The sequence below is a fragment of the Rhipicephalus sanguineus genome, chromosome 6 (assembly GCF_013339695.2).
Source record: "Rhipicephalus sanguineus isolate Rsan-2018 chromosome 6, BIME_Rsan_1.4, whole genome shotgun sequence".
Taxonomy (NCBI): domain Eukaryota; kingdom Metazoa; phylum Arthropoda; class Arachnida; order Ixodida; family Ixodidae; genus Rhipicephalus; species Rhipicephalus sanguineus.
In genome coordinates this window covers 13,833,861-13,859,834 of record NC_051181.1, presented here as the reverse complement: position 1 = coordinate 13,859,834, position 25,974 = coordinate 13,833,861, and the positions used below count along the sequence as shown (strand labels likewise).

The following is a 25,974-nucleotide window of genomic DNA, read 5'->3' as shown; positions in this document are numbered from 1 at the left end:
TTGCATCCCTGGGCAATGTCAAGATAGAATAGAAGGTGAGCCTCCGTTTAGTGATCTCTTAGGTTCCGATAATCTCTGGTTAACACAGCGGCCCGTTTGTCCTACGTAGAAGCGGCCACAGGTAAAAGGAACCTTATACACCACACCTGTACAGCAACCAGTGAATTTGTTGGTCAAGACATGGCAGTCTGCTTTATCTATTCCTCGCTCATTCTTTCTCTGCACGGCGTCACATATCTTACCAAACTTATTACCTAGCAGCCGTAAAAACAACAGTAATGCCCTATCTACTTCCCACTTTCTTTAGCCAGTGACATAAGCAATGAATGTAAGGAATATTTACAACACGTTCTTTTTTCCTAATGCTTCCTGCAACCATGCTTGGACTTAACAAAACGGACTACTTAAACATTCAGCAACAGTGGCCACTGCAATGTGAGTATAACCTACATTTGAAAGACACGTAACCTGTGCGTTAAAGCCGGCACTCATTTCGTGCTCAAACAACTTGGTGAACCTAGGGCACGACATGGCTATACAGTCAAACCTTGTTAATACGTACCCGCTTTAAACGTACTGACGGTCAAAACGTAGTTGCGACGAATCCCCGACCGAGCCCCATAGAGCCCAATGCATTCGCTGACCGCTTAAAGGGACCCTGAAATGGTTTTGACGATTTTGTACGAACACATTGGGCCGGTAGAGCAAGTTGTAAGGATCATTTACAGACCGATTTAAGCTATGTGTGTAAACGGTGTAATTTATTACAAGGCTTTAAAGCTGCGAATCGCCATCGATCACAGCAGCTCAGTTGTGATCCCCGCTCACTTCCAGTGCGTGTTGCACTGGAAGCGCGACACGCACTCGAGCCAGGCTCGAGCACCCACCCCCTGTTTATGGATTTTTTCATTGGAAGCGCGACGTCATGCAGGTGGCTGATCTGATTGGATGTGTCCAGTCCACGTCACTGAACCTCCTGTGGGCAACGGGCGTCGTCTGCCTGTGTTACGTGCTCCGTGTTGACGTGAGCTGAGCGACAGTGTTAATCTCCAAGTTTCTTTTCTTGGACAAAATGAATTGCCCTAGCCGTGTTGTGCACCACATATCTAGCAATTGGTGACTTGTAGCTGCGACATCGTGCATCTGGCGAGCATCTGGCATCTGGCGAGCGGAATCCCTTCAGCTCGTCGCTGCAATGAGCGTCTGCTCTCACTATCCGTTCAACGCCACGATCCACATGTCTATGGCTGTAACTTCACCCCTGAAGACGCAACCACATTGCCAGGGTTTACGCTTATCGGTGACCGTTCTCGAATTCTTTTTGTTTGTCCACATGCTTTTGTTTAATTAATTTTGTCCGCACGCTTAATTTCGAAAAACAATTCCCACACCCCTCTCCGGTGCCTCTTCGCTTTTGAAGTGACGTTATGCTGCCCATGGATAACGTTATGTAGCACTGACCTCGCCAAGCGATCCTTTGCATTATGAAACTGTGCCTTCGCCCTGCAGGGATGCGGTTTTGGCCGCACAGCCATCGCACGAGCCACATATTTGTTTATCTTGTCAACCTCGTCAGTGCCTTTCACCGTGCTTTGATGCGAGCAACACGTCCAGTAAGCCCTGTTACTCCACGTGTCACTCACGTACTGATTGTGGCGCACTGGCTGCGCGCCGATAACACTGCGTTACATTTCCGATGTGGGCACAGTCACACCGATGGGCCACACCTACCCCTCTGAGTGGTGGAGGAGGAGGGTGGAGTGGGAAACCAAAACAGCCGAAATGGTTGTTTTATCCCTTGTAACTTCATTATTACATGACTTATTCGCAAAATTTTTGTGGCAGCATGTTCACATTGTACAAATTCATTGTTATCTCTTCATCAAAGTTTCAGACCGCAGTGTTGTTTACTGATCCTTTAACATACGTGTTTTTTTTTGTGAGTGAGCGTGTTCCTTTTCTAAAGAAGCTTTTGTTTGTCATATTCTATGTTCATGTGTTCAATACGCTCACTCAAACAAGCATACCAGGCTCAGGCATACGTGTGACCACATGTACTATTGTATGGCAGAAGCAAAGAATTACAGTAGGTGTCACATCATGTGAATTACGGAATGGGTGGTTGTCGATAGGCCCACCTTTACAAAAGCACTAAGGCATAATTTATCGCCATCACGATCAGCAGAAGCATCAATAAGGTGTGCAGCTGTGTAAGTGTGCGCATAGTGCATAGAGGGCAACGGCACTGCGAAAGGGCGCTGCTGCTGCATGTGCAGAAAAACGCGAGTGCATAACTCTCCACTCTCCTCTTCACGCTGCCTTGAGTTCCCGGTAAACTGCACGCACAATGCACGGGTTTTCACGAGTTTCGTGATGTGTGTGGCGTTTTAAAAAGATCTGCGCGATCTTTTTAACGCTGCGAATCGCCATCAATCACAGCAGCTCAGTTGTGATCCCCGCTCACTTCCAGTGCAACACGCACTGGAAGCGCGACACGCACTCGAGCCAGGCTCGAGTGCGTGTCGTGATGTTTCGAGTTTTCTTATCGTGGCTGCAATGTGGTGAAAGGGCAGCATCTGCTCAGCCATGTAGGAGCTGTGGAGCAGGTAACAGCAGACGACATCGTCCTCATTAGAGCAAAGTGCATTTTGCAGTTTCCCACAAAATACGCATATCTGCTACAAATCCATGCCGCCTTTATTCGTGACCACACATTTCTATCGGCACTGCGTATATATACATAACATATCACCGCACAACACAAATGTCACATATGTGTACACACCTTACGCTAGTACGTCCTGTACGATATAGAATAACGGCAGCTAAATACAGGGTGGCACCTAGTCAACTGAGATATTTCAAATAGTCATATATTATATACCGAAGCAGAGAAAAAAAATAAGCAAGTGGCTGTAAATAGGACAAAGCACATCACTCACCTATTTACCCGCATAATTTGCACCCTCGCGCACCCCTAATATTTAGCCAGCTTTACTAAAAAAAAATATTTACTCGCATATCTTGCGCTCCCCATCCCGCCCGAGCCAGCTTGCCGGCGCGTGGGCGCGCGCCGTGGAGAGAAGTCGCGCCCCTCGCCCAGCAGGCAAGCGCAGTCGTACACAAGACGGGCTGCGAGTGCAAAGTCCCTTCATCCGATTACTTGGTTCTCTTCTCTGGAAGCCCCCGAATAACGGTTCCTAGAATATTATATTTTAGGGACCGTACCCGAGTACCCAAACCTGTTCACGGGTGTCGGAACTGCTCAAGCATTCTCCCGCTGTGAGAATGCATGCACACGACACGGCACAAACTATTTCTGCATCGTAGGCGTGCGAGGGCCAGTCGCGCCAACTTTCCCACTCGTTCTCTGCGTCCGCGCTGCAGCCCGGTTGAATTCGGAAGTTTAGGATTCGCCATCAGCCAGTCGCGTTACTGTTCGCTTGCGATGGGCTACAATAACTATACGGCAAAATTCAAGCTCAGTGTTATAAGAGTTTGCCGAAGAAAACGAGAACTGTGCCGCCGCCAAGCACTTCAGCGTGAATGAGAGTCACGTTCGGTACTGGAGAAAGCAGAAGAGTTTGCTCATAAATACAAGACCTGGAAGGACAGCGTTCCGAGGACCAAAGCAAGGAAAGTTTCCTGCCGTTGAAGAAGATCTTTTCAAATATGTGCAAGAGCTTAGGTCATCCGGTATCGCCGTGTCGTGCGAGATGCTGCAGTTCGAGGCAAGAAAGATAGCGCAGGAGAAAGGGGTCCCTGCTGCGACGTTCAAGGCAAGCAGAGGGTGGGCGACGCGCTTCATGAGACGCCATCAGCTGTCTGTCAGACGGAGAACGACCCTCTGCCAGCGGTTGCCACAGGATTACGAGCAGCAGGTTGTTCTGTTTCACCATTTTGTGATTGGGCTACGGAGAACTGGAAACTTCGTCATGTCTCAAAGTGGGAATGCAGACGAAACTCCGTTTAAACTTTGATATGCCACCTAACACAACAGTGAGCGAGAAAGGCGTCTCATCCGTTCCTATCAAGGCAACCGGCTGTGAAAAGCAACGCTGCACGGTTATGCTTGCCATGACAGCTGATGGCCGTAAACTACCGCCGATCATGATCTTCAGGCGGAAGAAATTGCCTAAATTGAAGGTTGAAGGCCGTATTCACATCCGCGTCCAAGAAAAAGGCTGGATGAATGAAGAATTGATGAACGACTGGCTCGACACTGTCTGGGGTAGACGACCAGGGGCCTTGCTACGACTTCCATCGCTGTTGGTGCTTGACAGTTTCAAAGGCGTGGATAGCGTAAAGGAGAAGCTGCGGGACATGAGGGCCAACTTGGCTATTATCCAGGGCGGACTAACATCTGTTCTGCAGCCTTGGATGTATCCGTGAATAAACCTTTCAAGGACTACGTGCGCAAGATGTACGTGGAATGGATGGCCAGCGGAGAGCATGGGCTCACTCCCTCTGGCAGAAAAAAGAGACCGCCACTGGAAACGGTTTGCAAGTGGATACTCGCAGCGTGGGACACGGTTTCCCCCAACATTGTCGAGAAAAGCTTCAAGAAAACGGGGCTGTCAAACGCGCTCGACGGAACCAAGGACGATGCGCTTTGGGAGGGCGGTGATGTCACGTATTCGGGTTGTTGCAAACAATGGATTCAAACAGGACTCTGTTAACGGCAAAACAACATTTAATGAACACACGCACAGCACTCAAGAAATACAAAAAATATACAAAACAAATACCAAAAACTGCAAATTCAAACTAATGCTACGAACCAGCCGCACTACTAACAAAACCGTCCTAGTTAAACTAAACTGTCCTAAATAAAGTCATGCAGCCTTACAGTGCTCTAGCTTTAGTGCTACTCAGGTCTGAGGTTGACCCTCATGATGAAAAGGCTGACCTTACTTCGGCCCGCTGATACGCTTCCCGTCAATGTCCGGGATTGGTTGCATCGTGTCCCATTCGGTGATCTCAACGGTCTTGACGACCATCGCCGTCCTTGCCGCTGCCGAATCGTCGTCCGTCGTCGTCATCACATGACGTCGTCGCTGACGTGGAGGAGGCCTCCGAGATTAGGCCTAGCGGCGGTCGCTGATGCCCGGTGCTAAGAGCCGACGTGGCCCACCGGGGACTGTCTTCGGCGGCTTGCTTCGAAGGGGGCTTGCGCCAGGAACGTTGGTGATGGCTGCGCGCGGTTGCTGCATCCGGAGCAGCCTCACTCGAATTGGGTCAAGGTCTCCGGCCACCTCTCGGGACGTCCGCGTCACAGGCCGCCGAGTCGCACTCCTGCCGCTCCCGTCGCCAGTGCGCTTGCTGGCGAGACAACCTTCTCCTGGCAAGTCCACGTAGACAATGCCAGCGCGTCGTTCCTTGCGTCCCCTTCACAGCTCGGGTCACGTGCCGCCTCGGGCTTCTCCACGTCATGGTGCGCGCACTCGCGCTGTTTCGAACGTTTCAAAAATTTCGTCGTCATCTTCTTGCGAAGGGCTCTTACTCATGACAGGTGACAGCGGCCGCGACGATGATTCCCAGTCGGCCCTCTCGACCAGTGATTCTGACTAGAACGCGCATGACCGGATGTGGCTGGTTAAAAAAGTATGTGCTAATTGTTAAATAAACAATTCCCTTCGTTTGCGCTATAATTTATTTTCTTTTTTAATGTGTATACTGCGCATGTTACCATATATTGCACATTTTTTCGGATGTGTTCGCGAAATCTCCACGTAATTTGCACACCCCCTTTTTGGAGCTCTAAAATCGCGAAAAAAAGTGCGCAAATTATGCGAGTACATACGGCATCTACTTACAATTCTACTACCAATTACAAGGCCACTTTTTGAAAACTACGTCTGGCAGACGGCCTCTGTTTACGTCAATGCATTGTTGCAAATGCCTCTTGAAGTCGCACATGCACCTTTGAAGCTCCTCGTCAATGGCTGCAACTTCGCAATCAATGGCTCGCTTGAGTTCTTGAATACTAATACAGTCGAACTCCGCTACAACGAACCCCGCTTCAACGAAATTTCCGGTAGAACGAAAAATTCTCGGTTCCCCGTCAACAGTCCATAGGAGTCAATGCATAAATGTGCTCGCCACAACGAACACTTTTTCTGCTGCCGTTCCGCTTCAACGAAATTTGACGATGCCATTCGGGGCTCAAAAATTTAATTTACCGTGCAATAAACACAATCTCGGACATTTTGATGCATTTTAGAACATAAAAATACAAATTCAAAGTCTGAATCGCGTGTTGGAACCACCAGAAACCGCCGCTGTTGACTGAGCTTGGGGGCCGCCATTGCTTGATAGCGACGGCGATCAGACTGCCCTGCTTTCGCAACTGGCTTGAGTTGCTTCTGAGTCGCAGACAATCCGAAGCCAAAGCTCAGTTGTCAACACTGGGGTGCAATCGCGAAACGATAGCTTTTCCGATGCCTTTCCAATACTTTTCGTGCTTTTCGTGCTTTGCTAGTGGTCAGAGCGACAGTACATCCGCCACATCCGCGTTATCAACGCGAGCAGCCCTGGGGTGCAATCGCGGAATGGTGCCTTTTCCAATGCCAATGCTTTTCGTGCTTTTCGCGCTTGGCCAGTGCGACCGGTGGTCGGAGCAACAATTCGTCCGCGTTATCAACGGGATCAGCCAGCCGCGTGTGGTGGATAAGAAAAGCATAGAATAAGGTGTAAGTCATCACTCCGCGATAGCACGCCTGCATGTCGCCGTTGTCGGCGAATAGCTAGTGTTAGCGTGTTGGTGCAACTGTGCAGTTCGTGTTGCACGCCCGTGCTTGATTGATTCGTTCGCGGAAGCCGTTGTTTCTGCGTGCTTTTCAACGTGGCGTCGCTATGCATATATAAGAATCGCGTCGTAACGCTGCTGGGGACACAAAGGAAGCAGCAGACACTTTTTGAATATTGGAAATAAAAGTTTCACTGTTCTACTAGCTCAGGTCAGCCATATTTTTTTCGATTTCACTACAACGAAATGTTTGCTTCAACGAACATTTTTCCGAGCACCGTCAATTTCGTTGTAGCGGGGTTTGACTATAATGAGCCCCTGGAACACACGCTCTTTCAGGCGCCCCCCCCCCCAGGAAAGTCTGGCACACTGAGGTCGGGCAACAGTGCTGGCCAAACGATCTCATGAAACGAGAAATAACAATTCCAAGCATTTGACACATCAATTTTCGCCCTGACATGCAGCACACATTACGACACCCTCTACCACATTCCCTCCCGCCAACCACTACAGGCTATTGTGGCGGACCACTGTTTACATTTGAGAAGTACGGACTGCTGGGCGAGTTGGTAACTCATCTTAATGCTGTGGTGCGCAAAGGAACGAAACACGAAGGAAGGCAAACGAAACACGGCGCAAACTATCAACTGAAAATTTATTGAAACACCAAACATATATATATGTGGTTAGATGACCCCGTGTTAAAGGCACGTGTACACACAACGATTGTCTACCTGACGCGCTTCCAGAAAATTTATCTCCGCAGCAAGTAGTGTGACGGAGGGCTTCGCGACACATTCATCACCAGCTTTGTTGATCAGATAAGCTTCCTCAATTTCACGCGCTACCCTATCTTTGAACCTCGATTCCACCGTCGTCTCAGCGAACTGTGGTGCGCAACCGCATTCTCTGCAATGCAAGGAAAGGTTAGAGCATGGCTGTCCCTTTAGTGAAGCTTTATGATCCATCAGCCTGTTATTAATACAACGCCCGGTCTGTCCAACATAACGCTTCCCGCACGAAAGCGGAATGTCGTACACCACACCCGTGGCGCATTCAACCTCTTTAGCCCGGTGCTTTACCTTGCAAACACCCTTGTCTTGCTCCCCGCCCTCGACCTTCCTGTCTACAGCCGCGCAAATGCTGCCTAAACGGTAGCCAGCTGAAAATAAAACATTGCATCCGTACCTTGCTCCCACTTTCTTTAAACGATGTGAAACGCCGTGTAGGTAAGGGATGCTGGCGACAGGTAGTTTCTTTGAACCCATACCGTGCTCAGAACTTCCTGCCTTCACTTTCAAGTCCTGCAGGACCCTTTCCGCCAGCCTTGCCAAATGATTCTGAGGAAACTTGGATGACCTGAGTCTGTCAAGTTGCCTCTCGAGGCTCTTTTCCATACTGTGCTGACAAGATTTCTTGAGCGCGGCCTTCAAACACATTTGAAATGTGTGTTTACATTTGAAATGTGGAAGTTGTATATGGGCCACACGGTATACAGCTTCGTAATCTTTTAATACTGGTGAACAGATGCAAGTTGAAAGCATTATAGCAATTTCTGCTTCAATGCTGGCGCGACCAAGACGAGGGCGTGTACCTCCTAGAAACTCAATTGATCAGGGCAGTAGTGCAGCGCCGTGAAACGGCGCTTCTGAGTGTGCGCGAATGTGTGCGCGAATGTGTGCTTCTGTGTGTGCGCGAAGGCCAACAGCACAACCGCGAGGAACCACGTGACTTTTCTTCGTGCACTTCAAAGGAAATAAAAGTTCAGTTGTTGTTTGGAACGCGAGTGGCTTACTTCGCTTGCGCGGCCTGCTCGCCCAGCTCGGCCTCGCAGTGCGTTCCAACACTGGTGACCCGGAATAGTGGTGCAGCCATCGGGGTTGAGCATCCACGTCGCCATGCCTTCAACGTCGATGACAGACTCCGCGACTATGACTTCGACGTCCACAACGAATGCTACGCCGACAGTCTCCTCAGCTGACGGTAAGCTGCCACCCTTTTGGACCGCGGACCCCGCACTCTGGTTTATTCAAGTAGAGGCGCAGTCCGCAGCGCGACGCATCACATCAGACTTGACCAAATACCACTACGTCGTAAGCAGCCTACCGCCACCCATAGCCAGTGAAATACGGGATCTCTTACTCGACCCACCTGCTGAAAAAGCATACGTAACACTAAAAGAAACTCTCATCCGCCGCGTCACGCCCCCCGAATCGCAGCGACTACAGCAACTGCTTCACGACACGAACCTCGGTGACCGTACTCCTAGTCAGCTGTTGCGACACATGCAACTATTGCGTGGCGAAACAACAAACACCTTAGACGGACCATTGTTTCGAGAACTCTTTTTGCAAAAGCTGCCGTCAAGTGTTCGCTTGGTTGTCGAGGCGTCAGAGCAGAAGGACCTACCTGCGGTCGCCGAGCTCGCTGATCGGCTCATGGCGGTAACCACGCCCACATCACTGGCTGCCGTGCGAGAACAACAGGCTCAGGATGAACTGCAGCAAATGCGTGCAGATATTTCTCGACTCACCGACACGCTATCAGCTTTGTGTACAAGCAGGACAGCACACATTGTAAGCGAGCCAAACACGTCGCTATCACAACCGCAGCGACAAAATATATGCTGGTATCATCGACGGTTTGGAAATGCTGCGCGTAACTGTGTTCCACCCTGCGCGCGCTCGGGAAATGACCGCGGCAAGCACTGAGGGCGACCAGTGCTTCTACGTTGCCTTTAAGTTGTCCCTCGGTATTTTTTGTTACCGACCGCAACAACGGGGCTCGTTTCTTAGTCGACACAGGCGCCGAGGTGAGCGTGATACCAGAGTCACAAACTGAAAGGGAGAATCCAACTACATCGCCACTCCAAGCCGTCAATAACACGGTGATACGAACATACGGACACCATTCACTCACGCTGAATTTCAGTTTCAAAAGAACAATCAAATGGGTGTTCATAGCCGCTGATGTCAAGTTCGCCATATTGGGCGCTGACTTTCTGCAACACTTCGGTCTAATGGTTGATGTTCGAAACAAACGGCTTCAGGATCCTCTATGTCATGCAGCGGTTCAAGGCAAGCCGTGTTTGCGTCCTCCGCTCAGCCCGACCCTACTCCGTCCATCGGGAAACTCGCGCTTCACCGCCATAGTACAAGAGTTCCCAGAGCTGACGCAACAGCAACAGGCATTCGCCGAAGTAAAACACGATGTTCAGCATCACACAGAAACCACGGGACCACCGGTCTACGCGCGGCCACGGCGTCTTTCGCCCGAGAAGCTACGGCTAGCCCGGCAGGTGTTTTCGCATATGATGGAACTCGGCATAGTACGCCCATCATCCAGCCCGTATGCGTCGCCTCTTCACATGGTCCCCAAATCAACAGGTGGTGATTGGCGTCCTTGCGGGGATTACAGGGCACTAAACCGTGTGACGGTGCCGGACCGTTACCCAGTGCCGCACGTCCACGACCTGACCTCCGGCCTGCAGGGCGCGAACATCTTTTCAAAAATAGATCTGGTGAGAGCATACCATCAGATACCTGTAGCACCAGAGGATGTTCCCAAGACCGCAATAACAACGCCATTCGGAATGTTTGAATTTCTACGGATGCCTTTTGGATTACGGAATGCTGGCCAAACGTTTCAACGGTTCATGGATGGCGTTGTCCGGGACCTCGACTTTTGCAAAGTTTACCTGGATGACCTGCTGATTGCTGGCCGCACGCCCGAAGAGCACGAGACTCACCTACGCTGTGTGCTACAGCGACTGGCCGAACAAGGCATCGTTATCAATAGGCTTCCCAAGCAACGCTTAGCGGCGCTGCTGCTCTTGACAGGCAGCGCCATCTCTGGCAGAAAAAGAGAAACTGGGGCGTGATCAGCGAGCGTTTTCCCTTCTCTCCACCGCGTTGCCGCTCACTTCTGTGCACGTGCAGAGCTCTCGCGGTGCACTTGCGGCGTCTCACAATGTACCGCGTGCAGTGCGGCTTCAAAAGGATTTTCAAGCTTGACTGGCACTTCCGAAAAGCGAACTTGATAAAATGAGAAAGGCTCGTCAATCACGTTAACGGTGAAGAGCAGACGATCGACGACAACCACGCCCGACTCAAAGCGAAATGCATTTCCCAAGTCGCGATTACACTGTGTAGGACGTATACCTCGAGGTAAGTCTCATTCTGTCATGTTAAAGAGGAATAATGGTCCACATGCAGTCCGAAATGAAGCCGTACACGCTATCGATGTTCTGCGGCGTGGACTACGAATCATATGATTGTTGTTTTGACATGGCATGCTTACAGTAGCAGCCGTGTACTTTAGTGAACAAACGTTTGCGGCGTGCGAAAAAAAGATTATACAGCCAGGGCACTGCTTCCTGAGATGGTTAGAGTCAAGTCCTCCGTGCCGCTGGAGAATCACCCGCCGATTAAGACGCGAGGCAGCTAGCTGAGCTTCAACCACTGTGAAGCAAGATGAACTGCTCGCCTCGTTTTTTCGGCTCTCACGTCATGCTTGCAGTCTCTTTTTATGATATCGACTTGACAGGCGTATAAAACCTGTTGCGTGAACGCGGCTAGAAAATCGCACAAAGTCAGAAGGTGGTTACTTCAAGGTTGCAATTGCAAAGCATGTATTAAGTGCCAGTTATATTTAGCGGCTTAAATATATATCACCCCAATAAAGTGACAAAAACAAAGCAAACCTGCAGAACGATGTCAAAGCTTGCTGAAAATGCACAGACGTCCGTTCCGGCGTGATAAAGCAGCCTTCCCGACGCGTGAAATGCAGGCGCCGAACTTCTGACAATGTGCGGAGTTCAGTTGAATTCAACCAACCGCGCAACGCTAACGGTATAACGCGAATGTGAACGTTCAATAACGACGGGTAAGTCTCACGAGCACGGGGAATCAAAACACAAAGTTGCTTCACCTACAACCGTAACTGGACTTTAACAATGCGAGAAGACAGCGAGTAATCATTACCAGGGTGTCTACCGAGCTGACTTTTCTAAATTCCCTGAGTTTTCCAGGTTTTCCCTGAGTGTTTTTGCTAAAATTCCCTGAGTGAAACAGAACTTTGTTTTATGTCAAGATGGGTACAGACCATATCGCTCGGTGATGTCACTCTCTAATACGCACGTTATAAAACAAAAACGACTTAATCCCATTTGAATAGTACATAGAGCAGCTAAACCTCAATATAGCGAAGTTGGTAAAAGCGGCAACTGTCTTCGTTATATTGAAACTTCGTTAAACTGAAATTCGACCTTTCATGCAAGGCATAGTTACTGAAGGATTAATCTGCCACGAAATGCCACAAGAATGCTCGACTAATATGCAACATGAAAAAAAACTTTTTTTTATTTTTTGCGTGAAAAAAAGTTGATTTTGTTGAGCCTGAGGTGCAGCAATCACAGTTAAATGCCTTGCCAGAGTGTCACATGTAAATACGAAACAAATGCGGGTTTAATGCACTGTGGAATTGCGCTTGTTCTACTGCTGCGGGCTGTTGTCAAATCCTCGCGCATTGTCCAGAGCAATGCAACGCCTTTACTACCATGTTGCCCAGCCGAACCATTTGCTCTCCAGGAATGCAATTAAGACATCGAAAACCATCCCACGTTAGAAAAAAAGAGTCACAGTTTCACCGCGAGAGCAAAATAGTAGATCCGATAGCAACAAAGGGGAATTTTATATGAATATAGGTTAGCAGCTCGCTCCTTCAGGAAACGCAGCCGCTGCACTAAGAGAAGTGCCCTATCTATGGCTCAGGGGCGGATTCAAGTACCTAATGGGGGGGGGGGGGGGAGGTACAAAGGCTGAAGCCCCCGCTCAGCAGTGCATTTTGGTGGGTCACGCATATTTACAACAGCCCAGAAGGGATAATGGCGGTGCCTAAGAAGCCTTCATTGTAAATGTGCATAGGGAAGCAGGAAAAGGTAGAGCGATGAGAGAGGTAGAGAGCAGGGACAAGATTCTCTTTACCCCTTTTGGGCAGTGGCTGCCAAAGCAAACTGAAAAAGGGGGCAAACTCAACAGGCAGCCTGACAAAGGAGGTGGACGACAGGCACTGAAGGGAGGGGGCGGGGCTGGCTTAAGGGGGGGGGGGGGGGCGATCGCCGCTACCCCCCCCCCCCTTGGATCCGCCACTGCTATGGTTTCAACGGAAGTTTTGCAATTAGAGCACAACACGTACAAAGGTATGAGCCGTCTGCTGATCCCCACTAAAGATACCGCGACGCACGTGACCACGCGCGCTGGTACAAGTACGTCCTGGAGCTACAAGGTGGTCTAGGAACAGCCGCAATCGGTTTCTCCCTAGACGTTGAGGACTTGTACTATTCTGTGACGCGTGAAGGTATCTTGCGGGCAGTGCGTGAAAAAATCAATGAAATTGGTGAACTTGCTTTCCAGAATTCCGTGTGCATGAACTGTGACAATTTTTTAACTTTGCTGGAATTCTACCTACATTCGACAGCCATCATTCATAGTGGTTCTTACTTTATTCAAAGCACAGGTATCTGTATTGGCTCATCAATAGCGCCCATATTATGTGACATTTTTTTGGCATCCCTTGACAAACGTATAAATGCGAAACTAACCGAAATGCCAATCATTCGTATTTTTAGGTACGTCGATGACTATTTATTAGTCCTAAAACGATCACTTGCCCTTTGCCTTGACGATGCAGTAGCAGAATGTCTCTCATTGTTCATCAACCTTTCTGAAGGGCTGAGGTTTACGGTAGAATTGCCCTGTGGAAATTCCATCCAGTTTCTAGACCTTCAGATTATTTTTTCATCATATAATCATGCCTGTTGGAGTTATAACCCTAGGTCAAAGAAAAGTGTTTTACCCTTCGACAGTGCCCACTCCAAGCTAATAAAAAGAGGCATAGCCTCTACTTGTATTACTAATGCCTTGCGCAAGTCATGCGTTCACCAGATAGAAGCAAGCGTGTCCAAGGAAGTTAGCAGATTAAGGAAGGCAGGTTTTCCAGTGCATGTTGTATCATCTGTATGCGAGACATTGCTCAAGAAATCAAAACAGCCAAAGGAACGCGCCACAAGAAATCTTGACAAAAGGCCTGTGCATGCAATCCCATACCTTCACAAAGTGTCTCATAACATGAAGAAGATAGCTAACCGACATAATATCAATCTAGTTTTTTCAGCGCCTTGCAGACTATATCTGCTGTCTGCAACCTTCAAAGGACCAAGAAACACGTGCAATGTCACACCAATCATAAGACTGTCTACACTGTGTGTACTGCAAACGTAGGGTACCATATTCCTTTGAGTTGTGGACGTGTCTATATTGGACAGACTAGCCAATGCTTAAATGACAGGGCGAGACAGCACAATAACGATGTCAGAAAGGGATTCGGTAGCCACATGGCAGAACATTGCAAACAATGTGCTTGTACCCCTTTATTTTGCAACACCACTTTTCTGAAAAAAAGCAGTTCAAAAACAGAACGCGAAATCGTCGAGGCTTACTTGATAAAGAAAGCAGGTGACAAGTGTGTCAGCAGCCCCTCTTTGCTGTTAAAAGAAAATGAAGTGGCTTTTCTTTCGAAGTCATTGATACACCGTAGATTTGTTTTCAAATATCATGTTTTCAAAATAAACCCACGCTATCTTTTGTGGGATGACGAGTGCATATGCATGAGCTTGATGCGGGGTATATCACGATGTTCGTTTCCAATAAACGCCAGTTGCAAGTTAAGCGCAAGTCCTGTTGTTTGTGTTTCGTCTTCGTCGTTCGCGCTTTCAAGTTTTCACTAATGATGGACCAACTCGCCCAAACCAAGGTATTGTTAAAGTACGCACTTTCTGTCAGACTCACGCAGCCCCCCCCCCCCCCACACACACATTTCCACAACCCGCCGGCTCTTATCTCCGTGTGCCCATCGCGCGAAGGAGACGGTCGGCTCGTTTCATGTCTGCTTAAGCCCCGTTCGTCGGCAGCGCTCGCGCGCTTTCACTCGCGCATGGAGCATACGACGCGCGGGGTGATGTAATCGCGATTTGGACTTGATAAGGAAGATCATGGCGGCGGCAAAAAATTCGCGTCGCAGTGTCTATATAATTGCTATCGCAAAAAAAAAAAAGCAATATAGCTGCGGGCTAAGATCGCATGAAAGCACGGCAACAGCCTGAATTACGGCACATCCGATTATGGTGGAAACATTACTGTTTTCTAGAGACATCGCGCGCCGAATCGAGCAAACGGGACCCGTGCTGGTGTCGCGAATTTCGGTCGCCGCTATGCGTTGGCTCTGAAAAGTTTTGTAATTCGGCTCTGTAGCAAACATCCACGTGGTGTGGCTGGTAATTGCGAGCTGCAGCCCCCAAAAATATCGGTCGACTGCCTAAAACTTGTTTCAGCAGTGCCCTCATCGGCAAAAAAAGAAAGAAAAAAGCTTTCACTTGCGTGAATGAACCCGTTAGTTACGCTAGCTCTCGCCTGGAAATTTATTCTATTCTTCACGGAGTCCTAAATAGCATCTTTGAAGCTCGGGATTAGAGCGAGTGAGCTCTCCGATAACACCCAACAAGCGTCGTCTTTTTTCTCGCCGATCGGGATGGCTTGCCAGATGCCAGCCTTGTCGAAGACATCCGCTTCCTGAACGATCGCGATCGCTTGCAAGATAACTCAAGCTCGTTACATCTACTGCTACCGCTTCTACAACTAATCATGCTTGTTACTTGACACGCGGCGACAACAAGAACACCTTATCGGGCGCTGACGCACAGCACGCGCGAGAATAATACAGAACTACACCGCGTAGTCACAGAACACCCTGACAACATTGCGCGATACGATGTGTCGTGGTTCATGGTTCCCGCATGCCGCTCATTAGCCGGATTCTCTCCCACTTCACCACTCGGAAGGCGATGAGAGCATCGAGGTGCGCCACTTCCCCGCAGCCGCAGCGGCCTTTTGATTTGAAAAATGCGTTCACAAAATATCGAGCCAGCGCTACCGCGACTTTCGTTGCCTTTCCATAAAGTTACTGTGGATTTTCCCTGATGGGAGCACAATTTCCCTGAGTTTTCCCTGAGAATTTCCAGACTACCCAAAATCCCTGAGAATTCCCGGTTTTCCCGGTTTTCCCGGTCGGTAGACACCCTGATGTAGTCGCTGCGTGCATGCGCCCCGTTACTTACCGATTCAGGTAGTCGGAACGAACGAAAGCGATGAACTCAGACAGCCAAAATAGAAGGCGAGACAGCGCTGTCAGCTATCCACGCTTGCCGCCTTTATTTCTCGTGCGACACGCCCGGGAACCGATACAGTTTAACACGTGAATTGTGTGCCTTGTCTGCACTGTTGTGGCTGGCCACTAAACCGCAATACTTCGGACCACGCTTGCGCTTCCGCGGGGTCACTTCTGCCATCGCGGAAATGCGCAGCTTCGCACAGCAAGCCTTTCGGTTCAACGTACCCAGATGACGGCCTCCCATTTACCCGCACCGAGAGAAGAACGCGTGCGCACGTGCGCTATCGCTACCGTGAAAGGCGCTGAGTCGGCCGCGCGAAGGTTCAGAGCTTTCCGACAGAGCCGCAGCGCGGCTGGCGCGGCGCTGTCGTCGCGCCGCAAACTTGAGCTTGGGTTCCCTATACGGCCAAATGCGTGTTCGGGGTAGCAGCGCTACCATTTTTGGGCCACAGCATTTCAAGCGCGGGAGTGCAACCACATCCGGACAAGGTCGAAGCAGTACGGCAGTTCCCACAGCCAAAAACCATCCGCCAGCTCCGAGAGTTCCTAGGACTCGTAAACTTCTATCGTAGGTTCGTTCCGAAGTGCGCCCACATCCTTCACCCGCTGCACAGCCTGCTAGCAACTCCAGCAACTAAGGCAAGCGACATTCAGTGGAACGACCAAGCGGTACATGCGTTTCGGCATATTAAGGAGTCTCTCGCGAATACCGCCCTGCTCGCATACCCGCAACCCGGGGTACCGCAATGCATAATGGTGGACGCCTCAGACGCAGCTATCGGAGCGGTACTACAGCAGAAGTCAAACAGAAGGTGGCAACCAATTTCCTTCTTCTCCAGAAAATTGAGCCCAGCCGAACGCCGATACAGCACCTTTGGTAGAGAGCTCCTGGCCATATACGCGGCTATACGACATTTCCGCCACTATGTAGAAGGTCGAGAATTTTTCGTGCTCATCACGGATCACAAGCCGCTGACTTACGCATTGCGCACGATCAACTCAGATACGGGTGCACACGTGGCACGAGAGCTCCGCCCAATGTCTTACATCGCAGAATTCACGACAGATATACGCCATGTCAGCGGGAAAGACAACGCAGCGGCAGATGCTCTTTCGCGCAGCCCAGTGAACGCAGTCACTCTACCAAGCGGCGTTGACTTCACCACACTAACGACGGCCCAACGCAGCGAACCAGAGTTGCAGCACCTACTGAAGTCTACAACCAGTGCCTTGAAGCTGCAATGGGTAGATGGGCCGACAGGAGCTGTATGTTGTGACATGTCTACCGGTAGGGCCTGACCGTTCGTGCCCCCGGATTTTCGCCACAACATTTATGAAACGCTACACGGCCTCTCGCATCCGGGAACCCGAGCCACTCAGCGACTCTGCACAGCTAGGTTCGTGTGGCCCGGAATAAACCGGGATGTCCGACGTTGGACTCGGGAGTGCCTATCCTGTCAGCGCTCCAAAGTGCAGCGCCATACTGTGACCCCTTTAGGATCTTTCCCCGAGCCGGACACTCGATTTTCCCATGTGCATTTGAACATTGTCGGACCACTGCCTTATTGTCAAGGGCAAAACTACTTGCTAACTTGCGTCGACCGCTTCACGCGATGGCCGGAGGCCATCCCCATCCCAGATATCACTGCCGATACGGTTGCACACGCTTTTATCTGCCACTGGGTAGCGAGATTCGGAGTCCCATCGACTGTGACAACGGATCGCGAAACGCAATTCGAGTCTGCCCTATTCGGGAACATCATGCGGGTCCTAGAAATCCGGCGCATCAGAAGAACGGCCTACCATCCCATCAGCAACGGTATGGTGGAAAGGTTCCATCGCCAACTGAAGGCTAGCCTGACGTCAACTTCAAGTCACAGTTGGGTCGAGGCTCTACCTCTGGTTTTATTGGGAATTAGGTCGGCTCTGAAAGCGGACATTGGCTGCTGCTCGGCTGAACTCGTATACGGCACAACACTTCGCCTGCCGGGGGAGTTTGTCGCCGACAGTAAAAACGCAAATGCCCAGGCCAACAGCGAGTACGCCCTGCGACTGCAGGACATTATGAGCAAGCTGCGCCATGTCCCTCCGCGTCTGCCAGCACCAAGGCCTGTCCACGTCCCCAGTGATCTCTCCTCCTGTTCTCACGTATTCGTGAAGCACGACGCTCTGCAGCGTCCACTCCAGCCCCCTTATGATGGGCCCTTCAAGGTGGTGAAACGAGGAGAAAAGCACATCACGATCGACAGAGGTGGCCGTCATGACGTGGTCTCGCTTGACTGCGTAAAACCAGCGCACGTGGATAACAACAGTGAAGTGCGTGCACCACCTCGAGTTCCACAGCCAGAAAGGCTACCAGCAGACCAGACTGAACCAGTCCAACCATTCGTCGAAAGGTTCACGCGGAGTGGACGACGCACAAGACCTCCGGTGCGAATGAACTTATGAACCACAACGTGGTGTTGACCCAATTCTAGGGGGGAGTATTGTAGCGCCGTGAAACGGCGCTTCTGAGTGTGTGTGAATGTGTGCGCGAATGTGTGCTTCTGTGTGTGCGCGAAGGCCAACAGCGCAAGCGTGAGGAACCACGTGACTTTTCTTCGTGCACTTCAAAGGAAATAAAAGTTCAGTTGTTTGGAACGCGAGCGGCTTACTTCGCTTGCGCGGCCTGCTCGCCCAGCTCGGCCTCGCAGTGCGTTCCAACAGGAATGAGTGAAGGAATGAACTCTGGTTATGTTGTATGCTTCGTGCACACACTCATTTTCCCCACAAGCATGAACTTCGACCATGCACTTTAAGCACATGGAAGATAAGTTGTTGACATTGTTCAGCGCACTTCATTAATCTATGCCTGCCACCTGCTTTTTTTTTTGCCATCTATTTGGGAATCGGGAGAATTTTACAGATGGAATCAACCCCTTCATGTTAACAGTGCTCCTATGACAGTTAAAGGGACATTAAAGGCAAATAATAATTTATGTCAGAGTGAAAGCTCATTGTATGACAGTGTCTAAAACGGCAAAATTATCAACAGCAGTGCCCTACTTACCGAGAAATTAAGCTAAATGTATCACACGATGAGCGCCATGAGCGGCACATTTTCAAAATTATCCCGATAACGTCTCCCTACAATTAATCACTGGTACTCAATCTAGCAGCAATAAAATAAAGAACCTTCCGTGCATCAAGAGACGTAATAAAATGCTGTTTGTTCGTTTCTGTTTGATTCATGGAAAAAAAGAACCTCTTTGGCGTTGCCATGGGGAATGGCGCGTGTGGTTCAAAAGTTCCGTTTTCGCCGAACTGCGCTTCGCCCAGCGCCCTGCTTCGCTCATGCGGTCGCGTCTCAGTGGTAGATTCGGTATCGCGTACTGCCACGTGTGTTTTGCGCACTCGTGAAAGTCGCTCTGACAGAAAGTTCGACAAAATGCCGCATGCATGTGATGTTGCCGGATGTCCGAATGGTGCACGCCGCCAGTGCACGCCGCCGCGCAGTAAAGGCGGGCACCGTTGGGCACAGCAGCAGTGACGTGTGAAAGATTGATTTCAGGCGGGTGATTTGAAGTGCGCTAACGCGTTGCGGACAACTAAAACGTGATTTTGTTTCAAAATAAGCACTCCCTTGGCATAAAAGTAGTACTACGAGGTTTCTGGACCGCTATTTCAACAATCAACGTCGACTTAATATTTGCCTTTAGTGTCCCTTTAACAACACAACTGTAATTACCAGTCTTCTGCAGACGCACCATCACGAACCAGAGGCGCTCGTCCTGTGTGTTCCTTTGCTTGTTTTGCACCGTTTTTCCAATTTACAAATACATTTCATGTGCAGCGTGAGCTTCGCAAACACAGCCTTGAGGGAAGTTCACGTGAATGCAAGCACACACAAGAAAAAGAAGCCACTGCAGGCAACACGTGCACGCTACAGCAGATCGGAAAGCGAGGGGTGCGGACCCCTTGGATTAACTTGGCTTTCTCCAGTAGGGGAATGGCAAGCACTGGCATCGGCAGAGAAACTTGAGCCGTTGCCCACTACTGCTATATAGACGTGCAGTGCATACTTTACTAATGCGCAAATGATGAATTATGGCGTAGGGGGCACTTTGCAACTGCACTTGCAGTAGGCGTTGTAGGAGAGGTTATAAAGTGGCCAGCCTGGCAATGTTGAGGTGCCCACCAAGAAGTGAAGCATGCCAGATGAATAAGACAGCAACGTAAGCAGGGCTCCATTAGGCTATCACATTTCACTCTTGAAGCCAGAACTCCAGCATCCTCGAAGTTGTTTTTCTCAAGCCTAACTGCTAACCTTGTTGTTGCCTATGAGCACATTCAGGGACTGTGTGGTAGGTGGACCTAGGTGAGACACAACGTGCTCCAGCACTTCCACCACGACTGGTGGCACTTTGTCCCGTATGTGATACTTGTCGAGCAGTCGCAGTGGTAGGCCTGGATCGTCCTTGTTGGGCACCGTTGGGCCGCTGGCAATGCTTGCCAGCGGGTCATCCACCTGGAAGATGCAGCACGGCCATCAGAGGTGTCACCTGCAGTACATTCTCGGCTCATGCAAGTTTGACAAAATGTAAACGCAACAGCCTCAAATTTGGAGGGCTTTGAGTACATAAAGTGAAAAAAAGAAGGTATATAATTGTGATCGCATACTCTTGTTAGATGCAATATGCATCGCTGCTTGCAATAGTTCTTTTTCTGTGCCTTCGTGGATGCTAGTGAGTCTTCAGTTTATCTGTGGCTGGCCTTAAAAATATCTGCGAAAAGAATGTGCCTGTGTGTATTTTAAATATGAGAGCATTTCCTTGGCTACCCACTTTGGCCTGTATGGCCTCAATGGCACGACAGTGCTCAAACCACTTTGATCTGTCTGTCTCACTGCATTACCATCAGTGGAGTGACATACCCATAGGGCCAATGTCCCGCTTTTCCGCTTCCGGCGACGGTGGCGGTTCCTGGGATGGGCGGTAATTGACTGGATTTTGGATTTCTGCTGGAGGCGAGCCAATCCGAAAGGAAAAAATCCAATATGGCCGCGCCCGTTTGCGGTCGCTTCCTCGCTCGTGGTGCCGCCGGCCCCGCGGCCGCGACGTCGGTTCGAGCGTTTGCGCACTAATTGCTACTGCACTGTCTTCTCTCTTTATTGCCGATGTACGTGCGTAATGTGTGTAGTTGTTTTTCTGCTTCGTTGTAGCCTCTGTGGTAGCATGGCGAATGGTGGCGAGCGGCGCCGTCGCAGCTGCATAGCAGCCGCTTTCGGCGCTCGCTCGAGAAGCAAAAAGCGCATATAACTTTCTTCACATGACATTTTATTGAAGGAAACGTAAATTGCTGCACGTTTAGGCAATATTTGGGCTATAATATCGGTAACAATAACAAAAGAAAACGAAAAAGATTCGAAATACTGCTGTGGTAAAACTTGAATACAGGAATGCGTACATCGAGCACGCGTACAATATAAATAGGATACGAAAACGCATAATACAGCATAATACAATCACATAAGCAGGGTAAGCATATAAAGTGCTGCATCAGCGTAAATAAGTGTACACATACGAGTTGTACAGATTATGACTAGCAGCATGAAGCGAAACAATCCCGCGCATTGAAATATATCATAACAAAACAAGTTGTTCAAATGGTTGGTGCATACTGTGCAAAAGATAATGACGCAACGCAAGCCGAAGAAAACAAGGGGTATAGGAAAAACACCCTTTCCTATACTTTTTTTTTATTGCCCTGCGTTGTGTCACTCCCTTTTGCACATACACACACACACATACTTTTGCATATATGTACACAGAAAGTGCACCTAACAGTCATAGCCTTTGGCTCATGTAGACGAACCCATGGAGCATAAGTAGATCAATGTCATAATATGCTGCAGTGCTACAGCATATTATTTTGTAAAAGCAGTGAGACAAATCTACCATTTGGCTCAGCTATCCCTGATCATGTTTTCCTCCAGGTAAATGTGTTGTAGGCAAGCTCACGTGATGTGAACAGGACACAGCATGCTTTAATTTTCAAGTAATAAAGGGAGAAGAACGCAACAAACAGTGGTCTAGACTCAGTTGCAGAGGTGACCTTTGAAATTTGTGGAAACATTGTGGTTGTGACTGGTGCATAACAGGAATGATCACAGGTCATTAGTCAAGTTCGAAGTTGTGCGAAATACTCAAGGTAACATGAAATATACACGAAGATAAGCATCTTATCAAAGAAATAAGTAGAGTAAAGTGCAAAGTTGAACGCAGCTTCCCTATTACAGTAAGACAGATAACTCGTTCCTTTGAAAAAATAAACAGTTGAGAGTTAGCGCTCGTGTGTCTCTTGCTTGTCCTTGTCTTTTGTGCGCGCTAAAAAAGTTTAAATTATGGTTCCCTATTATTTTTCTACCAGGTATCATGTTGGATCCATCACAATGTCAGAAGATTTTCTGAGCAGTACTTAAATTGCAGATGGGGAACGCTGCACAGTTTCATCATAATGTGTCACTAACTAGAACTGCATCACTTGTCATTCATTGGTTCAGGAAGTGGAATGTCGGAGTTTGCAGAGTTTAGTTAAACAAGAAACACAGTTGCTCTACACAAACAGTACGTTGTGAATAGTTTCAGTGAGTATGGATGCATGCTTCTATTTCAAACTAACATGCATGTCAACCGAGTCGCAGCTTCTGCACAAACCCCTCTGGAATCCTCACAGAGCTGAGCACTTCATCAATGTATCTTTTATGCCTGTGAATAGCTGACACCATCAGTTCTTTGCAGTGGCACAACAGTCATGACCAGAGGTTTGTAATTGAAAAGTGACAGAGCCCCTGGGTGCTGAAAATCTTTTGGACTTGGTGAGCACCTGAATTCATGCATGCTTCAACCTTCGTGGCCCGTCGCAGTGGTCTAGTGGTTACGGTGCTCAACTGCTGGCCCGAACGTAGTGGGATTGAATCCCGGCTGCATATCAATGGATGCAATATGCTTGAGGCCCATCTGCCTAGATTTAGGTGCACGTTAAAAAAACGCCAGGTGCTCAAAATATCTGAAGTGCTCCACTACTGCATGCCTCATATTCGTATCATGGTTTTTGGATATAAAACCTCCACATTTTTTATTAATCAACCTATTTTTGCAACGTTCATTGTGAATTAATCACACTGTTACTGTTTGTAAAGACTGCTTCAGTGTAAAACGAGTCGTCAGTATTATATAAATTTTGGCATTTTTTGGGAGGCTGGATGTTTGATTGCCTTCCAAACCATGTCAAGCAAACAGAAAGAAAGCAGAACGAGCAGGGTTTTCCAGTGGATTTTGGGAAGTGTTGGCATTTCCCAATACTAAAGCAATCCAGAACCTCTGGTTGTAAAACTCATGCTGATAGGGGCACACAAGGCTTCAAAAAAAAAGTTAGTCGGTTAAACTTGTATAATACAAAAGTAACGCAGCAGGAGCAAAAGTAGTCAATGCATTACATACAACCACAGCAGAATTATAAATACACATATATAAATATATACCTACATAAAATATACATATATACATAAAAATACGTACATATACACATAAAAAAAGAAATAGTGCAACACATCTAAAAAATGGATAGTAAATGGGTGCAGAAGGCTGCACTAGAAATCCAATTTACATAATGATGTTCTAGAAAGGCACAGGATAAATTTAGCCTGCTACTTTACGTTATTGCTGGCAGAAGCACTGTGCCTTGACTTTGTTTCTCGTGTGTTTTTGTTTACAAATGTAATGTGCCAATGTAGCCTTGTGCGGCAGAATATTAAGAAATTTCTCAGTGCAGCCAACTGAACAGAAAATAGCTTGCTGGATTGGCATCCTTTCCACTAGATTTTTGCACACATTGGAAAAATGTGCACAATAGTTGATTTCATGTCTGAAGGCCGAATCTAATTCCTTTATGTAATTCAGACATGATTCAGAGGTTACTGCAATGGAACCGAGGAGTTTCTCGGGTACACCACTTTCCTTGAGTAGTGCAAAGAATTGGTGTCGTCCATGGAGAGAGCCTCCATCCACTTCAAGGAGTGTTCTCTCACATATGCACTCAGTAGTCCTCAGTTCAAGAAAGCTGTTCACAAGAGTACCAGCGACATGGTACACAACATTTTCATACACCATGTCGGTCGCATCTTGTGAAGATGCCTGCAGATCAGATGAATCAGAGGCCTGCTGCGTGCTGTGGCTTGTGGTTGGTGTGCTGCTATAGTTGACAACAATGCAGATGCACTCTCCAAGTTGTTGAGGAAAGCAATTGTTGTCACCTCACAGTTTCCTTGAGAAAGCTTGAAGAGCTTGCCAATCCAAATATGTTTTAGAGCCGCCACGAATTGGTACACATTTGGTGTCTCATTGCAGCCATGTTTTTGACAAATGATTCCAAAAAAGTTTTCTAGGGGATCTTGCTGCAATCAACGTGTGAAAAGATGAGTGAAATCAAAGTCCTCTTTTAAACCAGTCCACAGCAACAACAAGGCTTTGATTCTAATCTGCCAACCTTTAACAGTGCGCGGCTGCTTGTCCCGAGGACCACCAAAGTGCCATTGGGCAATCCAACTGATGCATGACTCAAGGGAAGCACGGTGTTCCGACCCATCAATCATTGCATACCGCAACTTATCATCCTGATTTTTTGGGGTCGAACTGTTCTGGCTGTCAAAAATCTTATCCATTCTTTCTGTGAACAGAGCTGTAAATTTAGCATCAAGAGGAAGCTCTTGAATGGCAATGAGAGTGGGGAGTGCCACAGAGACAGATTCACTGAATACTTGTGTGGCATACTTCACTCTTACGTCAGCCACGGCCGTTGGATGAAAAAGCGCACTTTTTATCCAGCGGCCGTGTGTCAGCAAAGGGCATCTTGTAGATATGTTGCTCTTTGAGCTTCCTTAGCAATCTTTCTTTTTTAGATGTTCAGTTGGTGTGTTAGAGGCGTGATTTGCGAGTATTTTTGTAAAAGGTTTCAATGTACGCCCAGTCAACAACCTCGGAGCCAATCGTGAGCTTGTGTTTTCTCAAATTATTCCGCGTGCATTTTATCAGGTGTGGGATGTCAAACATGAAGTATAGTTTGCAGTTGTTGACAGTAAAACATGGTTCATGAAGAGAATGGATCAGCATTCTTGACAGGCTGACATTGTTTGACCCTTGATCATAGATGACCACTTTTACCAAAAGACCTTTTTTTTTCAAGCTGCATAATTACATCTAATAGCAGCTTGTGCATTGCAAGAGCTGACGTTGCATTGTGGGACACTGCAAAGGCTACTGGCTGCATCCAAATTCTCGATATGCCAGACACAGGCATTAGAATGGCTGCATTTGCCACACGAGAAGTCCTTGTGTTTCCATCATATGTGTAGCCAATCACTATATCTTTTGATTGATCGTACATCAAATGTCTTTTCAAGGCTATTTAATCGAATAAAAGACAGCATGCTTTGTCTTGCAGAGGCCAAGCTTTAATGATTGATTCTATTGCATCCATGGCACCTGGAATGATACCAGGTGTCATTGGGATGTCTGCCAGCCAGCACCTGAGTGTCCGCACATGTGGCAAGTGAAGCATTTCTCTGAGGAAGCGTGAATTGAGAGTGAATTGTTTCATCCATTTGGACCAATGTTTTTTTTTTTTGGGGGGGGGGGGGGGAATGTACCAAGCCTGATTCGTGCTTTAAGCAGTTCAAAAAAGGTCCTTTGACAAATCCGGTTCAAACTTGTTTAAAACCTCCTGCTGCGTTACTCGCCTCGCCTCGTCCCTTTTTTTCATCTGACCGACTGCCTTGCGGTACCTTTCACTTCGTGAGTGAAGTGTTAGCAGCTTCTTTTTGGTGCGAAGGGTGTGCACAGAGCTGCGTTTTCTTCGCCCACTTTTTTGGCGTTTCTTGCATCTGCTCCGCGCTGCTGCCCTCCTTGGAAAATTGGAGGCCGCTCGGAATAGGCTCAGCTGAAAAAAAAAAAGACATGGAAGAA

At 48.5% G+C, this 25,974-nt stretch overlaps 2 protein-coding genes across 5 annotated transcripts in view; one reads left to right on the top strand and one right to left on the bottom strand.

The window, feature by feature from the left end:
* Nucleotides 1-18,440, top strand: part of LOC125758921 (uncharacterized) — an 80,425-nt gene extending 61,985 nt beyond the window's left edge. Inside the window, exon 2 of the mRNA XM_049416697.1 lies at nucleotides 17,371-18,440. Coding sequence (XP_049272654.1) covers nucleotides 17,735-18,421 — 687 coding nt within the window. The 5' untranslated portion in view covers nucleotides 17,371-17,734 and the 3' untranslated portion in view covers nucleotides 18,422-18,440. The remainder of the gene's footprint in view (nucleotides 1-17,370) is intronic.
* LOC119395606 (glycerate kinase) overlaps nucleotides 1-25,974 on the bottom strand; it is a 221,694-nt gene that overhangs the window by 89,256 nt on the left and 106,464 nt on the right. For all 4 annotated transcript variants that reach the window (XM_037662588.2, XM_049416696.1, XM_037662585.2 and 1 more), the window contains exon 6: nucleotides 20,280-20,480. In XM_037662588.2, the coding sequence (XP_037518516.1) occupies nucleotides 20,280-20,480 (201 nt within the window). The remainder of the gene's footprint in view (nucleotides 1-20,279; nucleotides 20,481-25,974) is intronic.